Source organism: Glycine soja, chromosome 7, assembly GCF_004193775.1.
Source record: "Glycine soja cultivar W05 chromosome 7, ASM419377v2, whole genome shotgun sequence".
Classification (NCBI taxonomy): Eukaryota; Viridiplantae; Streptophyta; class Magnoliopsida; order Fabales; family Fabaceae; genus Glycine; species Glycine soja.
In genome coordinates, this window is record NC_041008.1 from 5,285,944 (window position 1) to 5,310,569 (window position 24,626).

Sequence of the window (24,626 nt, forward strand, 5' to 3'; positions counted from 1 at the left end):
CAACAAAAGCAGGTTTTTTTTTTTTCCTGTGGTACCACGAGCTACTTTTCATTGTGCAGCTTGGAGATAATGGTCCCTTTCCTTCTAAAATTCCATCTTTTTTATTATTATTTTATGACATGTATATAATTGGTCTTTGGCAAAAGAAAAAAATCTTCACTTTTCTTAACAGCTGGCACTTGTATCTTTATAATTTGTCCTATAGTTGTATACCCACTTACTCGGTAGAGCATTACTCTTCTGAGGGAAATATCACATGGAAAGAGATGGCCAACAATGCCTTATTATTTTGCATTATGCAACAAAAAAACAATTGTTTCCAAGGATTCAATACACATTATTTTGTCATTATGTGCACCATTAATTAGATTTAGAGATACATGGGTCTGCTACCTATGAATGAAATAAAGACGTATAAAACCAATCTAGAAAAATAAAGTGGCAAGGCAGCTAAAGGGTCAAACTAATTTATGCATGTTCTCTTTTATAATCAACTAATGCTGAGACGTATAAAACTTTTTCTAATAGATTTGAAAGGTTTAATTATATATAACTTAGAATAAAAGATTAATTAACTTATTTTCAACCATTATGGATGAATAAGAAAATGTCACATCACTTTGGAAAATCGAAATCTACACAACTGATCACGTTAACTTATTTTGAAAAAAAAAATATTTTCTTTTGTTTCTTATGTATATTTTTTTTAAGACAATCTTATTTGAAATAAGGTTGGATATTATATATAGACACTTATCTCAATGAAAATTTGAACATTAGTTTGTCGCATTATGAGATATTAATACTTTTTGCAAGACCTAATCCCGGTAGAAAAAAGTAACCGATTAAATCACTAGAAATCATCCTTATAATGGGTAAAGATACAGGGAAGAAAACTTATTAAATGTTATCAAAACTTTTTGGTAAAGGGGAAGAAAAGCAAAGGTAGTAGTGTGGAGGCCTAAAACATCCAAAAAAGCACATAATCGACCGAATATTCTATAACCCCAAATCACCCATAGTGGCCACATGCAAAGGCAAGTGCCAACACTACTCAAAAGGGTAGCTTTAACAATAGGAGCATGGGCAATATAGTGGTTGGAGTGAATTTACAAGAATGTAAGTTGGTGACAAAAGATGCCAAAATGTATTTTGTATTTAAAATTAATAATACATTTACAATTAAATACACACACAATAAAGTACCTACTTCTAAAAAAGAGTTACGTCTTATAGATCACCAATAATTAAACAAACGAAGAGTTACTCCTAGATTTGGATAAAATCGCACACTTTTTATACTCATAAGGATTCAAACTCATTATTAGTTCTCAACTACCAATTCTTTACATATGGTTCACAATCTTCACCTCGTTACTTGCTAAGTAATTCAATGTTGAAATCATTTGGATTATGGTAAAGTTGTGGTGAACATTACTAACCTACGAAATTATGGTGCCTAATATACCCACCAAAAAAATTATGATGTAGCTAGGCCTAATAGCTAGCACGAGCGATGTTTTTGTACCTTTTGGGGACTTTCCCAATCAAGTGTTTAGGACTATACAAACAAAATCTAACTAAACATATCAATGCCAATGCTCCCGTTGGAGCTTCACATTTCTAAAACCGATAAAGTAGCTAGGTTTTTCGTGCACCAATAAGTCAAATATTTTTTGAATAAAACAGCAGTTTAGGATTTCGTATTTGAAGTTAGTTTATTAGGTAAAACTAACACTGAGTTTCGTGAAGAGTAATACAGTAATAAAACTAATATTACTGACTCTAACGGCTCATAAATCGAGTAAAGCATCAGTTTAAAAATCTTTGAAATTGGCATCATCGACCAATTTGGTCTTTGAAATTGTGAGCAAAAAAATTTAATCCTTAATTTGATAAATGCCAGTTAGTTTAGTTATTGATGTTATGAAAATGTAGCTTTGTTGCTGATTTTAATAACTACTACTAATAATAGTTAATTTAATCTTAACATTGTTGTCATTATTTAATTTGATCCCTATATTAAAGATGAAATTGATCAATTTGGTAATGTTAGTAGTTAGAGACCAAATTAATGTGCCAGTTTGAGAAACCAAATTAATCAACGTGCCCAATGTTTTACGCTTTTACTCAAGAACTATTGTAGGGAGAAATTCTCAGTTATTTGGGTTAATTTGTGGGCCATTGTAAGGCTGAGCCTATAGGCATTTACTATTGGGCTTGATGTTAACAAAGGCCTAGCGAAAGAAAAAATTCTCAATTATTTGAGTTCTATTTGCACCCCTTTTCTCTTCACTTTCTAGCCCAAATAACACATGAAGAAAAATTATTTATCCAAATACCACTCTCCCAACATTATTTCTCTACCATCTTCCCCCATCCCCATAGCCCGACTTCCCTTATCTGAATTGTGCCTTTTTAAAGTTTAGTTTGTACACAAAAATTATGTGATTAAAATACATTCCGATGAATATTACATGTTTGTCAAAATAATTAATTGGTTAAATAATTCTTAACTTGTCAATTTAATTAAAACTACTTATGTTCATTGTTTTTGTTAAATAAAATTAATTATCACAATTAATAATAGTCATAATTGTAATTGAAAAGTTGTTATTAATTTAAATAACTATTACAACAATTGAAAAAAAATGATCAGAAATAATTTGACGAACTTGTTCATTATTTGTGTTAGCTAGATTTAATTAACACAAACATTGTAATATTTCAATGGAGAACACTTGTGATATTATTTTTTTTCCCTTTATTGTAACATTTTCAATTAATTATAATGAATTGTTTTAATTTTAAGTTTGAGTTTGAGTTAGAGTTTAATTAATTGTAATAACTAATTTTATTTAACACAAACAATAGGAAAAAGTATTAGTTAAATTTATTAGTTAAAAGTTAATTAATTAAATAACTTTGACAAACATTTAATATTCATAAATAATTTCAATGTATATTTAATCACAAATATAATTATTTTTTATACATGCTAAACTTTAATTATACAAAATTTATAAAATAATTATAATTTAATAATTTTTTAAAATATATAACCATAATTTTTTTTTAAAAAAAATACCACATTAAGAAGTTGGGGTTCATATTTCGACTTCCTAATAACTAAAAAAAAAAACATTAAAGGGAAGTCGGTTTGAAAAAAATATAGTAGAAAGGAAAAATAATGTTGGAAGAATGGTATGTCCGTTTTTGTGTTATTTGGGTAAAAAAAACCAATTCTCTTTCCATCCTCTTTCTGTAATTTTTTGTTTTCCTTCAAGAAACACCTCTTCTTAAATTTAACACTTTCAAAAATGTTTTTTTCTTTTAAAGAATTGGCATGCAATAATAACAATCTAATCTCTAATTGTGCTTATACATTTCGTTCACTGCAAGTTGTCAATCATGCATTTCATTCTAAGACATAGCTTCCAAAAATTTGTTTCAGGATGTGTAAAAAACTTTAAACTTCTAGAAATTAAATTTCGGATCAGAAGTGTCAAATTTTTCTACACTTTCAAAATTTCTTTTTCAGAATGTACTAACTAAATCCGAAACATCTATCGAAAGATTCAGAAATTAGTTTCCAGTAAATCCACTATCCAACAAGAAAAAATAAAATCATCTCAGCACTAAAACTCGCATTGGGGATGAGGCCGGCAATAACAAAGAAGGCAAGAGAACTAAAAAGTGAGAGGGGGAGGAGGACGGCAGCCACCACCTGACTGGCAGCGGTAAAAAGAAGAGGTGCCAGGTGAGGGCAAGGACAGGGAAAGGGGATTATATTTTCTAAAACAGAGTGAAGGTATTTTAGAAATAATGACAAAAAAGGGTTTGCAGTGAAAAAAGGGGGTTGTAAATAGAAAAGCCCGTTAGGTTGTTATGCATTACTCGGCCTTGGGCTTCAGCATATGTAACCCCCTCGAGGTTAATAATCAAATCTCGGAAATTTAACTTCCACTTTTCGCAGTCAAATCTTCACAATCTTCATTATTAAAACCATTTCCACAACAATCATATGAATAGTTTCTTTTTGAAGTTCACCTGGCATTTATTTGGCTTGTCTAAACTTGTTCAGAGTTGAGAAATAGTTTGAAAATCAGCCCATTTCAGTACAAGGCTGATGACTCAAGGATATTCAAGACTTAAACAAAGTTTACATTAAGACCTTTGTAAAAATATATGATATGTTCTTTTAAAAAAATGTATCATACAAAATCCATTATTAATTTTGTATAATGAAATATAGAAATTAAATCTTTCTCAATTAATAAAATAACTAAATTACTCCTAACATTACCTTCGTAAAAAAAAGACTTTTGTATAAAGATTCTTTTATGGAAACATAATACGCTTTAAATCCAAAAGCTACCTAAAAACTATCAACTACAAACCTAAATTGTAATTCGGAGTTAAATAAAATTTAAAAATATTTTTAAAAAAATAATATAATTTTATAAAAATATTCTCATATTAAAAAATAATTTCATACCACTACCAAATATATAGATGCAAAAAATAAATAGTCAAGAGGTTACTTAAAAGTAACACATTCATAGTCCTGTTATGAGTACAGGATATTTTGCAGTACAAAAACACTAACTAGAGTGTGTTAACCCTAGCCATTTGCTGGAGAGGCTCATCCCATCTCTCTCATTCAAAGGTAATTGATGAACCTTGTACAGTGATAGTAATGTCACCACACGGATCAACATAACACAATAGTGGATGATGCATGCTTGAGGTCAAGGCAATCAATTTACATACCCCCCATAGTTAATTCAATTAACATAAACAAGAAACTGTTACCTCTAGTTTAAACTACCAATTAATTAAGAACACTACAAAATATTTTTAAAAAACCAAAATAATGTATACATGTTGAGATATCCAGTGCTCCAAAAGACTGGGAAAAGGAAGAAGACTACAGTTTTGCAAATTACTGCCAATCCTATAAGGTAATTGTTATTGTACAAAAGGGAAAAAAAAGTTTATCTTCATCCAATTTTACCTGCATCCTTTTCCTTCGTCAGGTGAATTCACCATCATGATAATCTTTAGTCAGATCACTAGCTACCCTGCAAGAAAATAGAAGACATCGTTATCATAAATTAATAAGCCGTCAACTATGGCTGAAGATAAACTGAAGATTGTGGCAAATGTACCTCAAGAAATTTGATAATGTCAATTGAAAGACCCCTCCAAATTTAACAAATGACAACAACCAATTGAGGAAAAGAAGTGAACTACTGTACGGTACCATTTTAGCCTGCAACCTTAATTGCCCCCAATTCATCAATTTTTGAGCTCTTGTGCTACAATGAAATTGGAAAATTGAACAGAGAAGTGCATTAAAGATTGGACATGATCAAATACGAAGAGATAGACATTTCAGAAATGTATATAGAAAAGAGAGAAAAATGGTTGGAAGCTTATCCTAAGACAAGGTGTCTTTCCTTTATTACCTTGCTCTTTTTGTGTTTGTGCACATCATTAACATCATCGTCTCCATCATGCTTCCTTTTCTGAAATATAGAGAATTAAAAAAGATTAATAAATAGAACTAAATGTTTGCAACGTGTCCAAATAAAATGTGGAGCAAAGCCCCTTTAAAATGCTAGATGAAACAGATGTCCCCACCGGATCTTAAATCACAAGACAATCGAGTAACACATTATGATCAACACAATAAAATTGCATAAAGCAAATTTGCAATGTTATGGCATGGAAGGACTTTTAGAACACTATTTACTCTCAATGTGAACAATGTAGATGCAGCCATCTAAAATTTCTCAACCTTTTCATGGTGTTTCTTTGAGTGATCAGCACTGGAATCACGATGTCCGCTTTTATCTTTCTTTTTGTCCCTGTCCTTGTCCTTGTCTTTGGTACGGTCTTTATGGCGATGCTTGTGCTTCTTATGCTCCCTATCCTTATCCTTATCCTTATCCTTGTCTTTGTGCTTTTTATGCTTCTTCTCCTTGTCTTTATTCTCACCTTTTGATTTTCCTGCAATAGTTGGAATCCCTTTCTCTGCCTATTAGGGAAGAAAAAAAAAAGGAATAAGCGGCATTCATATACGTCAAAAAAGAACACATTCAACTAATTTTTAGAAGAAAAAAAAGTGATAGCATGTCAATTGATTTCGGCAAGAAAAGCAAATTAAGTATGATCAAAATCAAAGAAAATTTCTTACAGCAGGCAAATCAATGGGAGCTGTTTCCCGTAATTGAAAAGCTTCCTTGAGAACATCTAGGTCAAAAGGCTGTATACGAGCATTTGTATCTCTGAATGAAGATGTATTCTGAATAAGTTGATCCAATTGCATCCCATCTCCTTTTCTTATTTCTGTGTCTCCTACAACATTGTGAAGGTAGTGTGTGTCCGCAATTGACACAGGGAGAGACCTCTTGCAGAAAAATTCATAGTGGGGTAGTAATTTGAAATGACTTATAAGATCCACAGCACCAGTCAATTCCCTTGGTCCTAATGGTTTAAAAACCACAGTTTTAATGACAAACAAAAATACACACAAGAAAATACAACAAAAATTTTAAAAAGGGAAGCTTGCAGGGTAATTTTAATGTATGGCTCAAAATCCTGAACAAATGCTTAGAGCATTTTATATCAACGCTTTCCAATTTCTTTTCATCCAATAAATTCATCCATACACCAGGAAATGATCACATTAAAGCAAATAAACAGCAAACTATGAGTTTCTGTAAACACAACAACATGTTTTGTTATGTGGGTTCACGCATAAAGCTATTATATACCAAAGTTGAAAAGTAGAGTAACAGAGTTTATCTTCTTTGTACAAAAATATATAATCAATGTACATGTTGATATCAATTTTTATGTTAGATGAGAAAATTTATGACAAATGTATGTCCATGCCAATAGTATAATGCCAAAAAGAAAAGGAAAAACCAATTTCACAAAAATTGAATTGAAAAATAATTCATCCTCATGCTATCCTTCAGCTAAACAATGAATCTTCCATCTCATCAATCCAGATTATTAGTATAATAAGAGTACAAAATTAATATTTTATATCACAAAAATTCATTTTTATTATTTAATATATTCTCCCTTTTCTCTTTTCCATTCAATTTGAAAAATTTTCAACAGGCACTAATTGACTAAGTTAAAATTTTGTTAAAGGGGCAAATGACGATACTATTCAAGTTAAAAATACTAACTGATTGAAAATTTAACAAGTATCACCAATTGGATAACTTGTACAGTCAATGCCATGCAGATAGGAAATCAGGACTGGCATATATATTATAATAATAATAATAATACAACATTAGACAACAAACAAAGATTTGTGTAAAATAACATAATGTAGAGCACTAATGTAACAAACTTTTTACCTCCTCCAAACTTTTTGCCTTCAGGATCCATGAGTCAATCTTTCATGAGCTGTTGAACCATAAACAACTTCAATTTATTATATGACACAAGGTATCTCTCATCCATAAATGTCAAAACTCAAAAGAGGTTTCAATTGCAAGATTTCAAAATAAATATATTTCTGCATATAAGGGCAGAGATTTTTATGATAGAAAGGTAAAAATTATATTCAAGAAAAAAATAAGGGAAATACAGTACGAGTCGATAAGGTATCCACAGAAGCATTTAATAAAACACAAATGTATAGAATAGAAAAAAACTAAACATGCAACAAAGCTGCCCCATCTCTCAGCAGACAAAACATGCACTGTGGAATTTTACATTTGTAACAGGAAGTGGTCACTTGAAGAAGAACTCAGTCTCATAGCATGGTTATAAATTTGAAATGATTTATAAGATCCACAGAGTTGTCATGGCCAATAATGACCTACCTATCTTTTCCCCCATCTACAGAAATTTAAATTTTCAAACACCAGAGGTCAGAAATCTTGCCAGAGAATCCCATATCGCACACAAAGCCATCATCCAATTAGTGTTTTTGTTTTTTAAAGGGGAAGAGAAATCTCAACTTTGCTCCCCCCCACCCCCCCAAAAAAAATGTCATTCCAAGGGCAAAACAATTTTTTCGAAAAACTTCACTAGCACTACGACCATAATTGCAGCCTCTATGCTGCTATTCAAAATGTGCATGGCTAATCAAACTTTGTAGCAGCCCATGGCCGCTCCACACCACTATTACAATATATGCACCATTTATAATGATCTAAAAATACACAAATTAACATGACCAGAAGTAACTTATATAATCAAAGGACGTATTCATTTCAATCATTTGGATACTATGATTCATTTATAATCCAAATCTGAAATGAAGGGGAAAAAAACAATGAATTCTCAAAAAGTAAAACTTTAGGGTTTCTAGAAGGCCGTGCTTGCGTAGCCAAATGAGTAGCTGATATGCAGATATCTTTTTTGCTCATTTTATGGAAATAAATAACCTTAAAACGATAGTTATCAATCTCAGATACCAGTACATAGCATCTAACTCTGTTATCAATCTCGGATAGCAAGATAGCACCATGATCACTATTTTAAATGTTATAATACAAAGTAAATATTTATAGTAGACATATAAATAATCAAAAACAAAACGAAAAACCCAAAATTAAAGAAATTTGTGGTAAATTTACGGTTTATACGCACAATCACCATCAATCTAAGAGCAATAAGAACATGGTAATGAAGTCAAAAAAGGAAAGATGATGGTGAAATTAATTAAAAAAAGAACATAACAACTTAGATATAAAATAAATAGGAAAATATGAATTGGGAAGTCTATAGGAAGAAGAAAAAGCATAATACAGGATAAAAAGTAATTGTGTAAAGTGTGAAGAAATAGAGGTTAAACCAAAGGTAATTTTTTGTGGAATATTTTACCCTAAAATTAAACAATCAATGATGTTTCAGGGGTAAAAAAAAAGGTTATTTTGGTAGCTCCACTTTAGCGCGCCAAAAGCCGTTATCTTGGTAGCAACACTACAGCGCTCAAAAAGCTGTTATTTAGGCCGTTATGGCTGTTGTTGAAATTGAAAACCACTCTACTGTTTGAATCCTATAGCAGTCCTTCTGCTCTTCCCGCTGTAGCACCATCATAGTGCGCCATTGACTACTATGCTTAAAACTCAGGTGATTAACAATGATGTTTCATGGGTAAAAAATGGGTTATTTTGGTAGCGCCACTTTAGCGCGCCAAAAGCCGTTATCTTGGTAGCAACACTACAGCGCGCAAAAGGCCGTTATTTTGGCCGTTGTTGAAATTGAAAACCGCTCTACTATTTGAATCCAATAACAGCCCTTCTGCCCTTTCTGCTATCCTGCTGTAGCAACACTAGTGTGCTATTGACTACTATGCTTAAAACTCAGATGATTAACAATGATGCTCCATGGACAAAAAATGGGTTATTTTGGTAGCGCCACTTTAGCGCGCCAAAAGCCGTTATCTTGGTAGCACCACTACAGCGCACAAAAAGCCGTTATTTTGGTAGCACCACTACAGCGCACAAAAAGCCGTTATTTTGGCTGTCGTTGAAATTGAAAACCACTCTACTATTAGAATCCAATAGCAGCCCTTCTGCTCTTTTGCTATCCCGCTGTAGCACCACTATAGTGCGCTATTGACTACAATGCTTAAAACTTAGATGATTAGTTGTAATTACTTTAATTTCGCTTATACTAATGACTCAAATTCATGCTTTTCCCTTTAATTTTCATTAGGGTGACAGGGACTTGATTAATTAGGCTTTGAAAAGATAAAAGTTTCTGCTTTCAAAAAAGAGAAAACTCGATTGTGACCAGCGGCGAAAGTAGACTGTATCCTTCCACAAATTTTACCAGAAACGTCAAGAAATCAAACCCTAGAGTCACCAATTTTAATAGGGCATTACTTATTCACCACCTTAAGACCAGGTTAGTCCTCGAAGAGCACTTTTGGCAATGGGGGAAAAAATCCATGAAGGAAAACACTACAATTCACACAAACACATGCAAATTTTAGAATACTAACACTAATTTCAAACAGTTATCAACAATCTGCACGGATTTCAGCCAAAAATCGTTTTCTAATCCCAACTCTCTCTCAATTTCCACCTTTGAGAAATATTCAAACGCAATGTTAAAAAAAAAAACAAAAAAAACTCGTGTAGGAATTGAAACAATGAAGAAAACTCACATGAAGTGGGCGAATTGTGGGTTTCGAACAAACAAACCCCTTCAGGATTCAAACGAACCAAAGCCACGTCAATCTAGAACCTTTCTCGACCTTCGACCACCCAACAAATACTTCCCGAAAGCTGCGCAAAATTGGAATTGTTAGAGCGAAAAACTCCAATTTTTCGAAAAGGGTACCCAAGATTGCGAAGAAAAGGGGAACCTTTTTGTCGTGCGGGAAAAACCAGCGCGCAAAATTGGAATTAACCCGTGACCGAGTTCGCTTGCGAGAATGAAAGAAAACACCGAAAAGTGCAGATCCAAGCACCGGAAGAAGGAGAAGAAGAATTGGGTCCTCACATGAGCACGTAAAGAGAAGATCTCTGGGGTCAGTTCTCGAACAAACTGTTTTTTCCTTCCCTTCGCTCGCTGCTCTCGCTCGTGTTTGTGTTTCTCTGTTTTTTCTGAGTGTAAAAAAAACAGCAAAACCCAAAATTCTCTTCTATTGCCGATGCCAGTTGCCACCTCTGAATATATATTCAGCCCTAAATTTCGGTAAATTTTCGGTTTTACCCTTGGCTTGTGCTTCTGCTATTGGATCATGTGTCAATTTACGGCAATAGCCAACTTTGGACTATTTCGGAAAATAGAGTGGAATATCCATAGGAGATTTTCTGTTTTTGTTATTAGACAACACAAAGTGAAATTTTTAAATAAGGTTCAGGTACAACAAACACCTCATCTTGTTAGTGTAGGGATCATTTCACACAAAGGTACTTGACCAAACCTTTGTAGAATTATGAAAAGAAGTTGTGTCCACGTGCGTTTGGGTTTTTTTTTTTTTGTAAATTATTTTTGCATGAATTTTCTAAATTTTGTTATAAAAAAATAGATGTGTAGAAGAGGTGGATTGGTTTAATGTTGAGTGAGAAACAAATTTCATCCAATCATATTTTATGATCTTTTGATTTGCTTGTTTTGTCAAATTGAAATCAAGTTTATTAACTTCGTGTTTACTTTGCGCGTCAGAGGAGAGTGATGTGCATTCACTTGATGTAAAGGATACTAACTTTTACATAAACAGTACGGTTTGGACGTGAAAAAACACTATTAATGTATTGGCAATGCATTTCCTAACACGCACTAAACAAAAATACATTGAATTAGGTTTTTTTTAGTGCATGGTAATAGCAAACAAAATGAAGAAAATAGAAAATTGAGAAACGGGCAAATTGAACACTAAAAATGTCATGGAGTGGTATTTCTCGAATTTGCAAATTGCTGTTTTATGATGTTCAAGTACCGGAATGTCCACACATTTGTTTCCTTCTCCAAGTGCAAAGATTTGTTTGACTGCCCGTTCTCAATTGAGTTTATTCCATATCTTAGTTTAGTTAAGTCATTCAATTTATCATTAATTTTGTGTTTGCCCACAAAAATCAAATATTTTATGAATTTGTGATGTTATAATCATTTGGGTTAGATATTTTATTTACATTCAATTCATCAAAAAATACATCTGGTCACAATTTGTTACTATTTATTTTTATACATGCAATTTGTTACTATTGTTAGAGATTCAGAAAATATGCCATCACAACTTGCTACTATTGTTAGAGATTTGGAAAATATGTCATCACAACTTATTATCATTATTAAAGATCTTCTTATTGTTAATATTATCATTGTGAGTTTAATAACTATGTATTAACAATTTAAAATAGATTTATATTATCATTTAATCATAAATTATTATTTGTATAACTTTTAAAGTGATTGTTATAAAAATTAACAATTTTGTTTATATATGATGGTCTCTAATTGGGTGATACTATGAAATCATTTTATACTATTAATGCATCATCCTTAAAATTAATTTGAAAACTTGATTTCTTAGGGGCTCCTTTTAGGTATTTTTTTAGTTGAATTTTAAGTTTTTCAAAAACAACCGACACAATTTTAGTTTTTTTTTCGATTTTTAATTTCAAACTAAAATTATTTAAAAAGTTTTCTATCCTATGAAAATTAGTTTAAAGGTACTATTATGTGGTAGTGACGAAAATGATAAGGAAGGTGATGATGGCTAATGCAAGTAGTGGTAGTTGGTGATTAAGGATGTTTATGATTCTGGATCAACTTATAACCCCGCCTTTAAATTGGATTGAGTTTCTAAAGTATTTGGGTTGAACATGATTAAGACTCGATCATAAATGATTGAGTAATGGATTCTATTTTTTGAATTCAGTCCAACTCATACCATATAACTTTGTTATTTAAAAATTAATTATAAAATACAAAATATATTAGTAATATTTAGTTCACATAGTTTATTAAATTAAACCATTTGTGATTTTTTCTTTTTTGAAGTTGTTTTGAACTTTATTTTGATTTTGTTTATTTTTCCACATATTAATATCATATTTTATTTATATCTAAAATAAAAATATTGTATTGACATTGAAATCATTAATTTTATTAATCATCTGCTTTCACAATTTGATATCTTTTAAGTGCATTTAATTATTATATACTTAAAAAAACTTTAATAAAAAATAAATTGTTGTTCTAATTTTTTATAAAAAAAATATTTTAAAAATTTTCAGATCAACTCAACCTATTTATGATTGAGTTAGGTTGGGTTTGCAAAAAAAGTTGCACAAACCACCCAACATGCAAAATTTTGATAGGATTGGGAAATAGGTTTGGCAAATAGAACCCAAGATCACTCTTATTGGTGATAGTAATGTCGATGACGACAACAATAGTGATCAATAGTGGTGGTGTGACAACAACCACAACGACAAAAGTGAAAGTGATGATAATGGTAGCGATGAAAATAGTAGTAATAATGTTGACAATGATAGTGACCACAATAATTGTGATGAATGTAATGATAATGGTGATGAAAATACTAGAAAAAGTATTTGTCAAATATAAAAAGTGTGAGCTTTCTTAAAATTAAAAATTAATTTCACAATTTTTTTTCTTAATTTTTAAAATGAATGTGAAAGTATTTTAAAATGAATTAAAAACTATTTTAGTTTAATTTTTGTTGAACATATTTTATTTTGAAAATTAAATTTGAAAAAAAAAATTCACAGCCACCCCAAATATATCCATAACGTGTTACTTTATTTTTTTGTTTTGAATTTTTTTATGATGTATTTTAAAAGAATTATTAATTATAATTATTTTATAAATTTATGTGTAATTAAAGTTTAGTTTATAAAAAATTACTCATATTTGTGATTAAAATATACGAAATTTAAATTATTTAAAATGAATATTACATGTTTGTAAAAAATAACAAATTAATAATTTGTTAACTTATCAACTGAATTAATACTCTTGCTTCTTGTTGGTGTTAAATAAACTTAAGTATTGCAATATATTAATAATAGTCATAATTACAATTAATTGAAAATATTAAATAAAGGGGATGGCATGAACCTCCACGAGTGTTGAGGGGCTACAGGTGCACAAAAGTAGTCTCGCATTACTTTTATATTAAGGCTATTAAGGCTAAGATGAGTTTGTTAAATGGATTAAAAGTCGATTTGTCTCTGAATGTAAATATGGGAATGTTACCATTTCATGTTTGTTATAAGTTCTGAAGAATTATTTCTGAATATTATTAATTTTATACATGTTATAACTTTTTTTTTATCATAAATTGATACACTTTTATTCGCATGAGAATCAAAATAAAATGATATTCTCATGGAAATAAAGTAAGCGATTTCCTTTTTTTAAATTATTTTAAAATTTAAAAGATAACCAAAGAATACGAAAATCTAACCAAATATATATTTAAATATATAAAAAATAACTTTCTTAATCATAATATTTATGGTAATGTGATTCATGACAAACATCCCCTTAGAGCGTATTCCTTAAAGTGTATTTATTCCACAAATTAAAAGTTCATTTCTAGAATGTAAATGTGAGAATGTATTCTTATGTTTGTTGTATGTTTCGAAAAATTATTCATAAGTATATGGTTGATTTTTGAGAATGTTATAACTTTTTTGTCATATATTTTATATACTTTAATTCTCATAAATAGGAATACGAAGTGATATTTCCATGAAAATATAAATAATTATTCTCAAACACATAACTTTTTTTTTTTTTTTACTTTTTTATTATTTAATTTTAAAAAAAATATGAAAATGTAACCAAGTACGTTTCTAAATAACATTCTAACAATTAGGTAAAACAAAACACCCTTAAATACCTAATTTCATCATTGAATTTATCAAACGCACATAATTAGATTCTTAAAAGATATAAAATTAAAAATTTGTTTCTGAATATATAAGAAAGATTAAATTATCTTACTTTTCTCATTAATTCAAACAAAAGTATCTAACGACACCTTTGAATTTATCGATCATAAAAAAGAGTGTTGTCATATATAATACGAAATCAATGAGATTAAAATGTCACATACAAGATTAAATTTTTACTAATTTTTCTTTTTCTGTATTTCTTTTGACAACTAGTCTTTTTCTTTTTTATCTTTTTCTTTCTTTTCTCATTTTTCAGACATTTAACTATTAACATTTAACAAATTTAAGAATTAAATTGAATATTTATTGAAATAATAATGATGAGTGCCAACCAACCCGATTGACCCAACATGTTAAGAAAGAATAAACTTGATTTGACCAACTTCATCCCGACCCGACTCGTTAGAAATTAAGCATAAGATTTTATTTTCCTTTCCCAGTTCACTTCGTTTTCGCGCCGCCGCAGCAGCACACTCCGAGGTTGCAGGGTTCCAATGGCGGCCTTCGACCACTTTGGGAACATGTACGACGTTGCATTCAAACCCCGCTTGCTTCAAACCCTCATCAGAGACCACCTCCCGGACGAGAAACGCCCTTTTTCGAACCCTTCAGAACTCTCCAAGGTCGTTTCGTTGATCAAAACGCACTCTCTTCTCTCCGAGTCTTTCGCAGATTCCACGCGCCCCAAACTCATCGCAGCATGGAAATCCGCACTCGCTTCCTGGCTCAACCTCATTTACTCCCTCCTTTCTACCACCATGGTAACAAAAAAAAAAAACGCAACTTTTTCACTTTTCTTATTGTTTTTAGTGATATTTTTTTTGTTGAGATGGGTGCGTTTTTTCTTTTGTAGCCAGATAAATGCTGGGCGGGTATCTCCCTGTTGGGGGTTACTTGTGAAGAGTGCAGCTCTGAGCGTTTCCTAGAATCTTACTCTGTGTGGTTCCAAAAGTTGCTGTTTTTTCTACAGGTACCGAGTTGTTCTTTTGATATGCATGTGGATGGTTCTTTTGCTATCTGGAATTTTCTGTTTTTGGGGATATGAAGTGGTGTTCAATGTAGATATGCTGTTGTTTAGGGTAGTTGTCTAGTTGATGAATTTAGACCTGAGTGATGCTCACTAGTGGTGGCTAGTAGCTTGGGTCTTTTAAGCATGTGACGGGGTTCGAATTTCGATCCCTTGTTATGCAAATAGAGCAGCATCTGTGGTTAGAGGAGTTGCCCCTTAACTGGTGCTATACTTCTCGGGGAAGTAGTCCCACGGCTTTTGGCTATGGGGATATCCCTGGGTCCAATCCTGGATCTAAAAAAAAATTGATACTTTCTACCTGTTATATTTTGTATGTTATCCTGCACAACATGTAAGCCAGTGCTAGTACTTGAAAGAAGGCTTAATCTAATCCATACCATTTTGAATTTCATGATATGGTACTATTCAATTTGTTGTTTAAGAAAATCTATAGGTTTGCCTTTACAGATTAAAGGCATTCCGCCAGTAATTTGTAAATCAGCTATCTATCTTTGGCTGATGCCTTTTGGGATTACCAAATGTGCTTATTCTTTCTGTAAGGCATTCTTGAGTTCGTGAAGCTTCCTTTCTTGTGTTGGATGATAAGGACCCTATTTTTTTTTCTACATGATATGTTACTGATTAATGTTAAACATCATTTATCTGATACGATGTCTTTATCTTTCGTCTTGGACTTCACATTTGAATATTTTAAAGTACACGTGCACTCAAACATAGATGCTCTTGTTTATATGCATCTTTTGTCAAATCTCTGCAAAAATTTTACTTTTGTTATGCACAATTGTAATGTGTTACTTGATCTTTATTTAAAACAGTCACCTTCAGATTCTCATTTAGTGAGGGTAGCTGCTTGTGCTTCGATGTCTGATTTATTTGCAAGGTTAGAGTATTTCTTTTCCCACCAAAAGAGTTTCCTATTAATTGAATCCCTTGCTATAAATTTCTCTTTCTCTCTCTGTTTGTCTGCAAGCTGTTGTGTGGTTGCCACATACATTGCCCGTAATTAATTTACTATTCTGTGTATGCATTATACTCTATAATCAATAGGATGAGGTCAAGGTTGTCAAACTTGAGTCTGCCTAAACACTTGGAGGGTTCATAAACTTGACTCATAAATTTACAAGAGTTTACTTAATTAAAAAACTATTTCAAAAATTAATCATAGTATCTAAATTAAATATAATACCTTAAATTATACTCAATGTAAAAAGGGAGGGTTCATAGGGTTGTGTTAGGCCCTCAACAACCAATGTGAAACTTGCCGTTATACTTATCACATTTTGTAAATTATAAACTAAACAAACTGGGGATATCATTTATCACAGTTCACACTTTCAGAGTGATCTCAGTTCTCAATTCTCAACAAATACTGCAAGTCCAGAAAGAAAAAAAGGGAACAAAGGCACCTTGTTCATGTAGAGGGCAGAGGGAACCTTGTTCACAATTTCAGTTTCAGAATTGTAGTCAAGCAACCAGTTAGAGGCCAGAGGTAGTTGCTACCTTGTTGATACCAAGCAAGTGAGCAAACAAGCAGTTGCATATCACATTCACAGATCACAAGTATTACAGCCCTCATGCCATATTGCAAGGGTTGCTGATTTGCAGGTGGGCAACCAAGCGAGTGGTTGTTGCAAATTTGCATCTTTGCTGGGGTTGTGCTTGACTGCTCGTTATTGATTTGAAGGGGTTGCAGTTTGCAGGTGGTTATCATAGCTACACCTTGCCCGCCCGCAAGTGAACATTGTGCAGCTTGGAGGTTTGCTGGAGGAACAATCGGTGTCAATGGAGACTGGTCCAAAGGAATCTTTAAGTTACAGAATTATGGTCATCATGAAAGAGGCAAATTAGAGGTGTCATGAATAGGGAAGCAAATGCATAATAGAACCAAAAAAACAGAGAGGACCTAACTAAATGGTCCCATTTTGGGCATTTTTGAGCTGTTTCAGCTCCTCATGCAAACTTGTAAACTTGACTGTGGAATCACTAGTTTGATTGACTGAGTTTATCTGATCCTAATGGAGTCAAGCTGAGTTTGTTCAAGTCTGACTGTTTGAGTTTGTTAGCAAGGTGGCATGATTTGTGAACCTAAACTCTTAAGCTTGGTCAAGTTTAAAAGTTAACTTGCAAGTTTGAGAACAATGGTTGGTTCTTTCAAGTTGCTTAAATTTGACATTCCATCTAATTAACTGCTTACTAAATTTCTGATTAAATATAGCTCCCAGAACCTCTATAGAAACAAAATTAATATAGACATGCATTTGGTCTTAATGTTTAAATATTTCCAATATTTATTCTGTGGAATATTTTTTTCACTTATTACTATTCATTTTGAATCTAATTAGTACAATCTTGGAGCCATTATCTTAGGCCTGGTGAATCTGTCTTCATTAAAATAGCTTGCAGCTACCTGTACTAACTCTCTGTTGCAAAATAGGTTAGGTGGATATCCTAAGATCAAGAAAGATTCATCTTCCTGTGCTGTGAAAGTTGTTCAGCCTACTTTGAAGATCTTGAATGATGAGAACTCAGAGGCAATATGGGTAAGTGCTTAATAATAATCAAGGGAGAAATTCTTGGGTTGAAGTTGGTTTGGGCATATCATAGAATTGCATTTGATATCATTATTTGTGAAACATTATCAATATACAGTATATGTTGATGGACAGAATCATTTAGTTCATCACATAATGAAAATAATGTAATCAGAAAGAATAACTAAACTATTGTAAGCATGCATGCAACAGTTTCCTCAAAACCTCTCTCTCATACTCATGCATAGGTATACACTAAGAGATGAAAATGTCTTGTGTTAAATTAAACTTAGCAAATGTGGAAGACAAAAAGTTTTTTCTGAATGCAGTGTTGCAGACAAATCTTTAAATATAAGATATTCTTTGTGTGCTCTTGACACTAGACACTTTTATTTGTCAATTCTCATATGCCATTTCCTTGGACGGAAATTATATGCTTTGTTTGCTTACAACTTTTTTATTATTTGAATTGTGGTGTATGCAGGATGCTGCAGTTCATTTGTTATGTACCATAATAACTTCATTCCCATTTTCTATTCGTAATCATTATGATAGTGTAAGCTTCTCTCCTTCCCTTTTTGCAAGTCCTTAATTTCTGCATGCATGATTAGAACTTTTTTTTTCTTAGAAGTCTACTACCTGCTTTAATACTTGTTTTACCAGAGCAAAACTTCAAACTCAAATGGTAATTTTGATATGTTCCTTTTCTTTTAATTTCACCATTATCTTTCATTTTTTGACTTATACTATGTTCCTTTTGCTCCTAGATTGATGGTGATTGTGTGTGTAAACTGTGACATTATTTATCATTAGGCTGGCAAATATTGACATGCTGACACTGTAGATATATTCAGAGAGATCGGCATGTTGTGCTACATGCTTCATGCTCTTAATTTATGTTCTTCTCTTTGCATTTTTTAGCTGTAGAGGATTATTTTTATCGTCAGTATTTCTCCTCTCTTTCTCAATACAATTCTTTTTTTTTTAATAAAACAAATACTTAGGATATAATTATGTTTATTAAATTGTTCTAACCAGGTTTTATTTTCCTAATGTATTTTTGGGTTATTGTCTTTTTAGTCCTTAAACTTTTAAGAATTTTTGTTTTTAGCCCCTGAACTTATTTTATCTGTTTTTAGTCCTTAAACTTTTTTTGTCCTTACTTTTAGTCCCTTAACTCTTTTCTTTTAAAGGACTAAAAGTAACCACGGAAAAAAAGTTAAGGGACTAAAATTAGAATGAAAAAGTTAAGGGACTTAAGACAGAAATTCTGAAAAGTTTAAGGATTAAAAAGATAGTAAAGCCGTATTTCTTTATATTTACTTTAGTAATCTTAAAAATGAGTCATCAAACATACAAGGGATGCATCTAAGATTTACATAATTGGGATGTTGATGCTTTTGTAGATTGTATCTGCATATGCACTTGTATTGACAGTGATTTTCTTATTCTAGTCAGTTCTCTTTGGTGTTTCTCTATCTCTGCATGATTGAAAGATAATGAACATGACAACATGTTTGCATGTGGTTGTTACCAATTATGTTTGTTGCTTCTATGAGGGAAAATGTTGAGGAAACTATTCAAGCTCCCCTGGTGCTGCATTCACATTTTGATGAGTGCTTTAAATTTATGCAGGTTGAATCTGCTATTGCTTTAAAACTTTTGTCTGGAGGATGCAGTCTAGATATGTCAAAGGTAATGTGTTCATCAAATTTCAAAGAGCTTCTCTCTAGGGTATGCTTGGATAGTTGGTAGAACAGATGGAAAGGGACTGTTTGTCTGCCTCTGTATGTCTGTAGCAGCCACATTTTGCTTAAAAAATAATTTTACTTTTTATTTTGTTTTATACATTTTTTCAGAAGGGATCATTTTGTAATTGTAAATTTATATTTTCCATTCCTTTTTTTATACAACTTCCAAACAAGGAAAAACAATTCTACCTGCTGCCACAGTTTGCTTAGTCAATATTCATCATACTGGGAGCACCATTTATGAATTTTTTATTCTATTTTTTTTTCTTGTTTAGCAGTATGCCTGGTCCTTAATGTTGAATTCTCAGTTTTTGTATGGAAATGTTCTGATAAATTTTAAAAAAATACCCACATGGTCTTAATTTGATGTGTTCTGTTATCTGCTTGGGTACATCTAGAAACTCGCACATTGCCTCACACTGCTTCCAAAATCAAAAGGAGATGAAGAAAGCTGGTCTGTGATGATGCAGAAAATTTTGGTGTTAATAAATGATCAATTAAATTTAGCCTTTCATGGTCTAGAAGAAGGTAGATATTGGTATTATCTGTTTCACAACAGCCTCTATTAAAAGCAGTTTGTGATCATCTTTTTCCATGTGTTGCAGAAACCCTGCGTAATGAGGTTACTAGGCTGTTGGTTTTGCCAGGAAAACATCCTCCACCACCATTAGGAGGCTATATATTGGCAGAAGAAGTTCTTAACAAGGCATCAAAAACATCTGAGCAATCACTGATGTCTAATGCCTCTAGACTTATGTTTGGCTGCTGTCTGTTGCTTAAAAATTCATATCCTGTTAAGGTACTGTTTAGTTTATCCAATTTGTGTTCCTACAATTGATTGTTAGTTTTGTGTATTCTTAGTTTGGGAAAACAATGACAAAATGCAATATGACAATGTTAGGTAAATGTGCCTGTTCGCCTGTTATTGGGCTTTGTTGAGAGAATTCTGATGGTAAATGGCTCTTTGCCACAAATGTCATTGCCATTCATGACTGCCAAGCAGCAAGAGAACATTTGTTCAGAACTTCCAGTTTTGCACTTGAGTAGCTTGGAATTGCTTACGGCTATCATAAAGGCCATGGGCAGGTATGACTACATGATAGCCTTTCTGTCTCCCTTAAAAAAAAAATAGGCTAAACAGAAAAAAAGAAATGAGGTTGAGAGCTTTGTTAATTAAATGTAAAATTCTTGAAACCTTGACATTTTAGAATAGTGTGTTTGTCTTTTTATTTTAATGCCATTAATGATGATCTCTGTTATAATGTGTATTTTATCATCCAAGAGCTATCCTGCACTGTTATGGTGCTCTGGTCCTGTTTCTAAGCATGACTTCCAAGTTTTTTCCTCTGATATATCTTTCATGTAATTATATTTTTGCAAGAGTGAAGAATTCTACTTATTGCCAATATTTGTATTGCAGTCAACTATTACCACATGCTGCCTATATTGTACGTATCATTACAAAGTACTTCAAGACATGTAAACTGCCAGAATTAAGGATTAAGGTCTATTCAGTCACAAGGAATTTGCTCATAACCATGGGTGTTGGTACATAAAATTTGAGCGTGATTAAGCTGTATTTAATTTGACCGTGATTAAGCTGTATTTAATTTGACCATACTTAGTGTCACTTTTTAATTAGTCCTCTTGAACAGGAATGGCTTTATACCTTGCACAGGAAGTTATAAACAATGCTTTTGCTGATTTAAGTATTATTGAGCATAAGAATAGTGGCATATTAAATGGTTCAAATTCAAATGCTTCTGCTGGAGCACTGCTACTGCCAATTCATAGAAAACGGAAGCACAGCAGTACAACTGGTTCTCTTCAAGAGCATGGTGAAGGTGGTTTGAGTGTGGAAGTTCCCAAGAATCGTCCATTGACTCCAGTTTCTCTGAGGATTGCTGCACTTGAGACATTGGAATCTCTTATTACTGTGGTATGTATGTATCTTAGTATCTTTAATGTAAAATAACTAAAGGTGTTTGTTTCTTCATCAACCTTTCCGTACCTTAAATGGCTATTCTTGTTCATAGTTTGTGTTAAAATTGTAGGATGGATGGAAAGGGATAAAGGAAATATCTTTTAAGTAATGTGACTGAATAATTGTGATGCAAACAATGGCCTGTTATATGATTATCATAAACCTAGTGCAGTTACACCAAGCATAATAAGAATCCTAACACAATGGCTATCCTAATATTTTCCTTTATATATGTTAGGCAAAATGACATAACAAAAATAAAAAACGAGGAAAAGATGTTCTGTTTTAAATGGGATAAAATATTGAAGTGCATACAACAGTCTTTTGTTTTGTACCTGTGGAATAAGTTCAGTATCTTCCTTAATATTGACCTGAAACATTTAGGGATGAAATTTTCACTTAAAATCCATCCTTGAAATTGTCTTCTCAAGTTTAAGGGGACACAAAAGTGATCCTTGAGATCTCAATTTTCTTCTCAATTTTAAGGGAACTGTATGAATTTTCAATAATTTTTCACAGGCTGGTGCTTTAAAATCTGAACCATGGAGATCAAAAGTTGATAGCCTCTTGTTAGTCACAGCAATGGACTCTTTTAAGGAAGGATCAGTTAGTGAAGAAAGAAGTGTGTTTCAACAAAAGGAACCTGCTGCAACTACCACAGAGTTGCAGCTTGCTGCATTGCGTGCTTTATTGGTATCTTTACTTTCATTTGCTCGGGTACGACCTCCATATTTAGCCCAGGGTCTTGAACTTTTCCGTAGAGGTACTTCTCTATATATCATTTTGAATTTCTTTTGTTCTTATTTATTTTGGTATTAGTATTGGTAATTTGTTAGATGTTCATTGATATATGTATCTGAAAGGATTTAGTAATAGGGAGGATCTTGTACACAAGGTATATTTATAAAATTCCTGTCATTATAAATATCCACTTCCCATATTTATTTTTATTATTATTGAATATAGAATGATCAAATAAAAATAGCATTTTAGGTTCCTGATATGACTGTCTGATGAACATGTAAATCTTCCTTGTATGTACCTACAATTTCATGAAATTTTATTTTTATCCTTCTTCCTGCTTGCTTGAACAACATGGAATCCTTGTTTGCAGGGAGGCAACAAACTGGAACAAAACTAGCTGAGTTCTGTGCCCATGCTCTGTTAACCTTGGAGGTGCTTATACATCCTAGGGCACTTCCAATGGTAGATTATGCCTATGCAAATAACAGTTCCTTTGGTGAAGCTCATAGTAATCTCCAACATGGATATTTTGGTTGGAGCCACAATACGCCATATGGCTTACCGCAAGTTCCTCCTGACTATGATGATGATCTGTGTGCAAGATGGCTTGAAAATGACAATGAAGTTGGTGAATCATTGGATAAAAATACAAAATACACCCAGGAGCCTTCTGAAGCTTGCAGAGCTAGTGATCCTGAAGTGCTTTTCGTGCATGTATCTTCCGACACCAATATACAGGAGAGGATTGAGATGGTGTCTGAGACTGCCACTTGTGCAGATGTTGAGATGAAAACTGTTGAGGATGAAACCAATTTCAAGTCAGATCAACCAGGAGAATCTGTGGTGCAATTTCAAGAAACTGTTTCTTGCACCACAAACATCCCCGTGGTTGAAACTCGCGGTGATGTAGCTGATGATAAAGTGTCTGAGAAGATTGTTTCAGACAACTCCATTCCTCATAATGAAGCCAGTCATATGGAATCAAGACATGGAAGCTCGGTTAATAAAGACTTCAAATTCTCTTCTCCGAGTAGTAGTTTATGGCATAGAACCTCAGGCTCTAATATTTTTGAGGAATTTGCTTTTCAATTGGAACATGATAAGGCACTGGCGGATGAAGATGATTTTCCTGATATTGTGGATGGAGACCCAGATTCTGATACTGAATAAAGGGGAGATTTTGTAATTTATTTTTATCCATAGAAGCATAAGGAACACTTGTAGTTCAATTTTATTCTCTTTTTTCTATCTGTCTTCCCTAAATTAAACATTTGAAGCTTTGACTTTGTTTTCAAAAAAATGAAAATGATAGTCAAGTAGTTTTGGAAATGATATTCAAGCTTCATATAGTCATTCTTCGTCTGGCTTTCGCTCATTGTGGAAAATTTCCCACCGCTGCCTCCCATAGGAGTCTGGGCCTTGTCTCAGTCACAAATCATCTTTTCGGATCAGCTACTGATCATTGCCTTGGCGCAGGTCTTTGTCAATGATGAAAGCCACTGAACTTAAGACTCGAATCAAAACGATTTATCATCTCCCTGCAAGAGGAGCCGATTTTGTCTATTTTGCATAACCTTTTCATGCTTCTTTGTATGAGTTGACTTTGTTAGAAAGTAGGAAACTTGGAGTTTTGCTTAATTAGCTTGTTTGTAGTTTGATAATTTTTTTTAATCAAAATTTTGTTTTGGAATGTCTTTCAAGTTTATCAATTTATTATTTAATAATATTTTTGTATGAGATGAAGTAAAATTTCAAAGGCAAAGATTGTAAAAGAATGTTTAAATATAAAACTTGGTTACTATGAAATTATAATTCATTTAGCTAGAAATATATAAACTGTAATTTGTACTATTGTATGTGCCTTGCACAAGTTATTTATAAGATTTTTAAAATTGAAATTTGAGTTAATTTGATAGTCAATTTTGACGAATAATGATTGTAATTTCTTCACTTTATTATTTTTAATGAAATGATAAAGAAATTAATATCTTTGTAATTTTTGATAAACATAAATCAAAAGAAGAAAATATCAAGTGCTTTAGAGGAAAATTGATGCAAAAACGAAAAGAAAAACTTTGAAGAAAAGTTGGAAGAATTGGATAGTTCGCTAAGTATACACTACAAGCATAGAGCGCAGAAAGCCCACAACAAAACTCAAATGCA

At 32.2% G+C, this 24,626-nt stretch overlaps 2 protein-coding genes across 2 annotated transcripts; one reads left to right on the top strand and one right to left on the bottom strand.

Annotated features, from left to right (window-relative positions):
* Positions 1–4,745: 4,745 nt before the first annotated feature.
* Positions 4,746–10,646, bottom strand: LOC114418335 (mediator of RNA polymerase II transcription subunit 19a-like). The gene is made up of 8 exons (XM_028383630.1): positions 10,355–10,646; positions 10,154–10,274; positions 7,386–7,434; positions 6,203–6,492; positions 5,804–6,043; positions 5,472–5,531; positions 5,172–5,321; positions 4,746–5,084 (listed from the first exon to the last, which is right to left on the bottom strand). The coding sequence occupies exons 3-7, from the start codon at positions 7,414–7,416 to the stop codon at positions 5,271–5,273; spliced, it is 672 nt and encodes a 223-aa protein (XP_028239431.1). The 5' UTR covers positions 7,417–7,434; positions 10,154–10,274; positions 10,355–10,646; the 3' UTR covers positions 4,746–5,084; positions 5,172–5,270.
* Positions 10,647–14,807: 4,161 nt separating this feature from the next.
* Positions 14,808–24,015, top strand: LOC114418336 (proline-, glutamic acid- and leucine-rich protein 1-like). The gene is made up of 13 exons (XM_028383631.1): positions 14,808–15,184; positions 15,277–15,393; positions 16,269–16,333; positions 17,888–17,993; positions 18,469–18,540; positions 19,620–19,679; positions 20,134–20,263; positions 20,341–20,534; positions 20,637–20,821; positions 21,156–21,283; positions 21,391–21,674; positions 22,239–22,482; positions 22,834–24,015. The coding sequence occupies exons 1-13, from the start codon at positions 14,918–14,920 to the stop codon at positions 23,631–23,633; spliced, it is 2,652 nt and encodes an 883-aa protein (XP_028239432.1). The 5' UTR covers positions 14,808–14,917; the 3' UTR covers positions 23,634–24,015.
* The last annotated feature ends 611 nt before the right edge of the window (positions 24,016–24,626 follow it).